We start from the raw sequence: 7511 nt of genomic DNA, 5'->3' as shown, positions 1-7511 counted from the left end.
TGTGAATATTAAATGAGACTGGCTTTTTAGCACAGCACCTGACACATACAAAGCATGCAATAAATGGAAACTTGGCAGGGATGTTAATACATGTCCACAGTCCCTTATCCCAGATGTATTCGGGAATTTGGAATTTTTCCAATTTCATGAAGGTGATACAGTGTAAATACTGTGTATTACATAATACCCCCAGCAGAGCACCCTGTAAACAAACACATTAATATTTCTGCAATCCAATGAATGGCCTCACTAAGCAGGATAAATAAAGACTAAAAATAGCCTCATATCAGGTTTCAGGTCAGGTTTAGCCACACATTGAGTTTGTACATAATTTTTTTGATTACCAATAGAAAAAAATAGTGTACTATAGTAGTAATTATGATCAAAACCCTGTTGGTTTTGCCCACTTGCACCCAACGTGGTCTTGGGCCCTTCTCAGTGGTCACTGGGGTACAGGATTCAGTACCCTCCATCCAAGGCCTTCATAAATGCTCTCTCTCCCTCTCATCACCCAATTTCCCTCCTTAGAGCCTGCAGAATCCACCCCTAAAACTCAGGAGAGGGGCAGTGAGGAACCCAGCACAGAGGAACCCTCAACTCACATACCACCACTGGATTCCCAAGGAGCCAATTTGGTAAGACCCCAGGGCTGGGTTGCCGGGTCTACAGGAGAGCAGGCCTTCATGGTAAGAGGATTTTCATCTCCTCTGATGGACAAATGAAGAAAAATGGGAGTAAGCTACAGCAGGAGGGATTGAGGTTGGATTTTATGTAGGATTTCTGGCTCCAGGAATGGGTGATAGAAGTAGTCCATGGATGTTTGGAAAAAAGGCATTTGGAACCCAAAAGGAGATCCTCGTCTGCCCATACTGGGTGGGCAGTGGCCTTCTCTGCCTGGAGGTGGATGTATTGATTAGATGACCTCCTGAGATTTGATTTTACAGTCCTTACTCCTCCTGCATACACTGGACAAGGGGGAGAGTCTGATATCAAACTTCAGAACAAGCTTCCTGAGAAGTTAGATGCTTGACAGATGGGATGGTCAGCAGGGGAGGGAACAAGGTGACCCTCTGTCCTCTCATTTTCTCTTTCTGTCCCTTCCCCCACAACAGGTCTGACAGAGAAGGAGGTATCCTGGAATCAAAACTGCAGTTTGGGAATGCATAGACACTGGATTTGTTTCTTATTTCTTCACTTTGGGGGGAAAATCTCGTTTTTAAAAAGTGATAAATTTGATGTTAGGTCTTTGGAATGTTCCTTCTTTACCGACTTCTAGAATCCTTTCTCCCTCCACTCCTGTGCTACCTTCTCTACAGCCCCCTACCAAATCTCGTTTTTAAAAAGTGATAAATTTGATGTTAGGTCTTTGGAATGTTCCTTCTTTACCAACTTCTAGAATCCTTTCTCCCTCCACTCCTGTGCTACCTTCTCTACAGCCCCCTACACTCCTGTCCAACTGCCTATGCAAAGGAGGAAATAGGGAAGCTGGGCAGAAGCCTTAAGAAGTTCTTCCCTTAGCCTGCCTTTACTTGCCGTGGGAAGAGAGCTGAGGGTCAGGTAGGTGGGAGGACTAGCTTCCAGGGTGCCAAGAAGGAAGAATAGCCCCAGGTTCTCTTTTCTTATTGAGGAAAGATACCACCAGCTGGCAGGGCGGCCCTGCAGCTGGAAGACTTGCAGCTCTAAGGCCAGTGCCCTGTCCAGCTGTGACTGTGCCATGGGCACCATCTGTTGGAAAAAATGGGGAACTGCACCCTGGCACTTGGCCCATGAAAAGATATGGTGATGTGTTGTGTCCTGTGGATGCCTCCTTGCCTGCCCTCCAAGCCTCAGCTGCCTTCATTTTGGATTCCCAAGCTTCAGAATGTGTTCCCTTCTCCAGCTGTGAGACCACCTCCCTTATTCCAACCCGTTATCAAAGATGGATAGAGAACACAGTGGTCATTAACAAAGATGCTCTTGCTGGGAAATGGAAAGGTCATCTCTCCCCTGTCCTAGGTACTGCAGGAAAGACAAAAACCAAGCAAAGATGAAGAAACTTCCTCAGCTCACACAGCCAGGCCTCTGCTGCCGCTGCTTTTGACTTTCCCAAGTAGTGGAGGCAATAGAGGAAAGAAGGGAAGGCCAGATTCTTTCTCCCTCCTTGCTGAAGCAGTGTGGTGCACAGGAAAAAGAGCAGAGCCTGAGAAGTGTAAGGTCCCACTTGTGCCATGTGCCAACTGTGTGCCCCCAGGCAAGGCCTCATCTCCTGGGCTTGCCCATCTCTCTCTTCTCTCCCTCCCTCCCCCTCCCTCTCTCTCTTTGTGTGTGTGTGTGTGTGTGTACATATATATATATATAGTGAGAACACCCCACCAGGATTTCATATGTGTGTTTATGTATATATATACACACACACACACACATATATATATATATATATATATATAAATAGTGAGAACACCCACCAGGATTTTATCAAGCTTAAGAAAGATTGTGTACATTAAGATGCTCAGTCAACTTCCACCCAGTGAACACCAAACACAGCCAGGCCCCGTCTCCCTTCTTTATTGATCTCTGGCTATAGCAAGGGTCTGGGAGACCACGGGCAGGGGTGAGTTACATGCGTCTCTGCCCCACTCAGGGTGGGGTGGGTGGGACAAGTATCAAGGTCTAAGAGACCGTGGATATGGATTTCACGTGAACAGGGCCCACTGTACAAATGCATGGTTGGTATTTACAAGAAAGGAGAGCAGTCACCTGGACTTTGGCCTTTCCTGGGGCAAGGTGGGGGTGAGGAGGAGCCTGAGGAAAGGAAGGGGCACCAGGCCTGGCTGAGCTCTCTCCAGACGATATGACAGCAGCAGCCCTGAGCCCCTCCCCATCTGCCTTCCCCCACCACTCCCCACTTGTCCTAAGGGACGGGCCTCTTGGTGCCTGCAGCTGGGCCAGTTCTCTGGGAGATGGGAAGGAGGTGTGGAACCCTCTCATGACAGCAGCAGCCCTGAGCCCCTCCCCATCTGCCTTCCCCCACCACTCCCCACTTGTCCTAGGGGACGGGCCTCTTGGTGCCTGCAGCTGGGCCAGTTCTCTGGGAGATGGGAAGGAGGTGTGGAACCCTCTCAGTTAGCAACACAGGATTACTGGGTTATACCTCACCCTCCCTACGTACCCTTGACCCCAACCCAGCTGACCTCTCCTGACTTTGTTCATCAGATACACCCTGAAGGTGCTTTGCTGGGGAGATCTCAAAGCACGTTACAGACATTGGTCGGATGGGGAGCCTCCCAGCCCCAGGGCAGAGGAAGGAGGCAAAGGGCTTGGGACTAACCCAGGGCAGGTAACAAGCCCCAGGGGCCCAGAGCAGTCCCAAGTTCTTGAGGGCCCCAGGAAAGGTCTCCCCTCAGTCCCTGGTCCCAATGGCTCCTCTTCCCCCAGTCACCATTTTGGAATGGAAGACAGGGAAGAGTACAGGGGGTCAGGCTGGGGATGGGGCTGAAACAGTACAAGTCTGGGGTAAAGAGGAAGTGCCCCCACACCCCATTTCAAGGTCCTAGAAAGGTACCATGCCCTGAAGGAACCCACTCCCCTCCCCACACAGGGCTCTCAAAACCCCCAGCTTTCTATCCTATTCCAGCCCTTCCCAGGGGAGGAGAAGGGGGACCCAGACCTGCCAGCTAAGATCTGGGGTGGGGGGCTGAGGGAACCCCCAAAATGTATTGCTTAGAAACTTGGAGGCAAAAAGAATAGGGGAGGGCCAAGGGGGCTGGCATCTCTGACCCTCCCCCTAGGCCCTGGGAAGCCTCCAGGAAGCTCCCCCCCCAAGGCAGCTATCTGACCATGAGGGGAGTCCAGAAGCAGGGGGATGGGCACAGTGACCATTGGGAGCCTGAAGTTCCCCAGTCTCACTGCCAGGAGATTAAAGTGCGCCCCAATGGGTGTCAGGTGAGGAGGGGCCCTTCCCCCAACCCCACAATCTCTGGCATTTGGCCTTCGGGTGGGTTGTCTCTTCCACGACTTCCATGCTCCCTTGGAGCAGATGGGGGAGCCAGTCCTGATGGATGGTGCTGATGACATCGAACACTTTGGATTCAATGAGGACCTGGGAAAGAGGGAGAGACGCCAGTGCTCTGATCTTTGCCTCCATCTCCAGCCTGACCTTCCTTCTCCAAGTTCTGCCAGATCCCCCTCAGTCTAGAGTACAGTTGTGCACAAAATGCCCTCCAGAAGGGTGTCCAGCCACGGGTGTAAGCAGGAGCTGAAACTGCAGTCACACTCAACTGGCCTCACTGAGCCTTGTGCCCTGGTAGGTTCCTTTTCCCTAAGCTCACCAAGGTGCTTTACAGGCTAGCTGTTCTGCTGCTGTTCTGAGGAGCTACCTCCTCTCTTCCCGCAGGAACTGTGGGACGGAAGAGGGTGGGAGGAATTCCCTGCTTCCCACCCATGTCCTGGCTCAGTTCTAGAAGGAGGGAGACCCTCACAACCACTGGATCCCAGAGATGACCCAACAAAGATGCCATGTTGGACACCCAGCTCTCCCTATTCCCTCCACCACAACAGGCTCACCTGGGCCAGCCCCAGGGCTAGTCCAGATTCCCATTCTGGTTGTGTTCATCTTCGGCAGAGGAGGGTGGGGCCTCTTCTTCACAGGGGGACAGCTCGTCAATGGACATCTGGTTGGTGATGCCTGCAGAAGGGCATAAAGGAAGCTGAGGTTAGACCAACATGTAATTTTCCCCAGAACCCAAGGATTGTGCGGAGAAAAGTAAGGGATTCTCATCCATTGCCCTGCCTTCAAACTGAGCTACATTCAACCCGTCCCCATTTGGAAAGAGCCTCTCTGGCCTTACTAAAACTCACATATCAGAAGAGATTTCCCAGCCAGGGTCACCAAGTTACCCAAATCTACAAGGGCACCATTTACAGAGACCACAATGTGCACTGGGTCCCCTGGGTTGAGGAATATTATGGCTTTCCCTATCCTCTCTCCAGCCCCTAAAACTGTCTAGAATGGAGCAGGCCATTCAGCCAGTCAGTATTTCCTGTGATCTAACTTTAACCTGATCAGCTCCATTCCCAACTCTAGGATTCAACCAAATTGCTCCAGGGGCCTAATAAAAGGGGGACCTGCCTCTGCTCCATTCACCACCCCCACAAGGTCTCACCCCCACAGCACCCACCACTTGCTGCCCGTTCCTTCCATTTCTGCTTGTTCTCCTGAATGTACTTGGTCCAGGTGGAGCGGAAGCTGACCACATCAGGGTTGGGGTCTCCCACTTCCACATCCAGAGAAGGTTGGCGCCACTGGAAGCTAGAAGCAGGATGCACCCCCCCCCCACCCCAACTCCAAAAGTGAAATCCAGCCCAATCCAGAACCAAACCTCATAGACCTCAGAGTGGAGGAGATGGAAGATCAGGAAGAAGAACTTCCCTTTTCCCTCTACTAGATACCCCCAAGTCCCTGTCCCTCTCACTCCAGTTTTACACACACACACACACACACACACACAAACACACACACACACACCCTCCTCTCCTCGTAGAAGGAAAATAAAAATAAGATGAGCCAAAAAGACTACCCCCAAGTCCCTGTCCCTCTCACTCCAGTTTTACACACACACACACACACACACACACACCCTCCTCTCCTCGTAGAAGGAAAATAAAAATAAGATGAGCCAAAAAGACTATATAAAGACAGAGCTAAAGAAAATCAAAAATATGATGGAGGGGAGCACAGGTGCAGGTCACACCCTTCTGGTCCCATCCTTCCACCCCTGACTGTGACAAGCAGCAAAGGGCTCCCAAGCTTGGAGTGGCCTGCCTCCCCACCACAGCTATACCTCCTCCCCATGAGTCAGTCCTCTCTGTGTCCAACTTCCCTCCCCCAGAAACAGAAGACCTGGCTACCCCAGCCACCCTCACCTGGGCTGGTTTTTAGACTTGGAGTCCTCATCCACCAGGGGCTGGACACTCTTCTCTGCCACATCAGTCAGCACAGAGAACGTGGGCTCCACAATGAAGTCGATGAAACCTGCAGTGAAGGGGGCAACACAGTAGAGATGTCTTACCTGGAGGGCTGGGCAGAGGATACAGCTAGCATGGCGGTGACCCTTGGCTACATGTGAAATGGAGTGAAGAGGTAACCTGGGACTGAAAACTTCCCAATGGGGACAGGCTTTGGGATGATGTCTTTTGACCCCAGAGAACTCCTCTCTGCCATTGCACCCCCTGGTCTCCCTCCCCAGAACCCCAGGCTCCAGCACAGGAGGCCTGCCTCTACAGAAAGCATGGTTCTGGGGTTGGGGACATGCAGTAATCCTGGCCCAGGCCCAGACAGCATTCTTTCCCCTTCCTAATCCCCTCCTCCCTGCAGGAAAGGACACTCACCAATCTGGGACTGTGCCACTAGAGTGGAAGTGCGATCACAGAGTGGAGAAAAAGGCAGGCCCAGCTCTGCCTCCTTGTCACCCTGGGAGAGAGAGGACAGCGTAAGAAAGCTGGAGAGGATACCTCAGACGTACCAGATGTTGTGGTAGGAGAGGACTTTCTGCACCTTAGACCTGGAAATGAGTGATATGCAAATGAAATACAACTATTGGCAACTATTGTCAAGTTTCTAGGATAATGGGATTTTATCCCATGGATTTGAGTCAGGTCAAAAGCTGCAGGTAGCTAAATGAAGATCTGGAGTAGGAGCAGAGAACTCGGAGAGCAAAAGGGGCAAGAGGCCCCCATGGGCAGGGGGTGGGCAAAGATGCCACACTACCTGGCGGAAGAATTCCTCCATGAGGGCCTTGGTCCAGCGGCTGTGGACCGACCACTGCTTGGTTGGATGGCTGATGTCAGCAGCATGGAGCAGTAGAGACAGGGCCTTGGACTTGTCAATCCTGGTTGGGGCAAGTGGCAAGGGAAGGGAGACTGATCTTTCAGGAAAGGAAACCTGGATCATTCCCTAACTTCTCATCACATGCTCTTTCTCAGACCCATACATGCACATCCTTTCACATACTTCAGACATCCTCAAGGCCATACACACACTCATAAATGTACAGGTAGCAGCATAGCTTAGTAACTGAGAACCCAGGCTCTTAAAATAAAAGGGCCTGGGTTCAAATCCCCACTATACCTACCACAGACTAGTTGTGTGACAGTGAACGAGTTACTTAAAATTTCTGTATTTTATTTTCTTCAGCCCTAAAATGGAAGTAACAACTCTACCACATGTCAAGTTATTCTGAGAATTAACAGATATACAACATATAAGTATTTAGAAGATTGTCTGACACCTAATAGGTGCTTAGATGTTATTTAAAATAATCATTATTATCATAATACCCCCAACAATGATCCGCTGTGATACTGCACACTCTCTCACCATAGACACCATACACGGAGATTAACACACACCTCCAGGACAGACACAAACACAATTCAGTCTCTCATACACATTTATACACTCCCACCTACTTTTAAGCAACATCAGATATAATTATGGCATTTGTTCTGAGCTTTTTTTTTTTTTTTTTTTTAAC

The 7511-nt window shown here is 50.5% G+C and overlaps 1 protein-coding gene and 1 long non-coding RNA gene across 3 annotated transcripts in view; one reads left to right on the top strand and one right to left on the bottom strand.

Annotated features, from left to right (window-relative positions):
• Nucleotides 1–366: 366 nt before the first annotated feature.
• Nucleotides 367–1247, top strand: LOC103603582. The gene is made up of 2 exons (XR_551632.1): nucleotides 367–635; nucleotides 1113–1247. It is a non-coding gene; the product is annotated as an uncharacterized LOC103603582 (long non-coding RNA).
• A 1863-nt stretch (nucleotides 1248–3110) lies between these two features.
• Nucleotides 3111–7511, bottom strand: part of PDE1B (phosphodiesterase 1B, calmodulin-dependent) — a 26972-nt gene continuing 22571 nt past the window's right edge. For both annotated transcript variants that reach the window (XM_008588139.1, XM_008588140.1), the window contains 6 exons: nucleotides 6746–6866; nucleotides 6367–6448; nucleotides 5902–6010; nucleotides 5157–5287; nucleotides 4543–4663; nucleotides 3111–4078 (listed from right to left, as the gene is read on the bottom strand). In XM_008588139.1, coding sequence (XP_008586361.1) covers nucleotides 4560–4663; nucleotides 5157–5287; nucleotides 5902–6010; nucleotides 6367–6448; nucleotides 6746–6866 — 547 coding nt within the window. In that variant the 3' untranslated portion in view covers nucleotides 3111–4078; nucleotides 4543–4559. The remainder of the gene's footprint in view (nucleotides 4079–4542; nucleotides 4664–5156; nucleotides 5288–5901; nucleotides 6011–6366; nucleotides 6449–6745; nucleotides 6867–7511) is intronic.

The sequence above is a fragment of the Galeopterus variegatus genome, unplaced genomic scaffold (assembly GCF_000696425.1).
Source record: "Galeopterus variegatus unplaced genomic scaffold, G_variegatus-3.0.2 Scaffold4683, whole genome shotgun sequence".
Taxonomy (NCBI): domain Eukaryota; kingdom Metazoa; phylum Chordata; class Mammalia; order Dermoptera; family Cynocephalidae; genus Galeopterus; species Galeopterus variegatus.
This window is presented reverse-complemented; position numbering and strand designations above follow the sequence as displayed.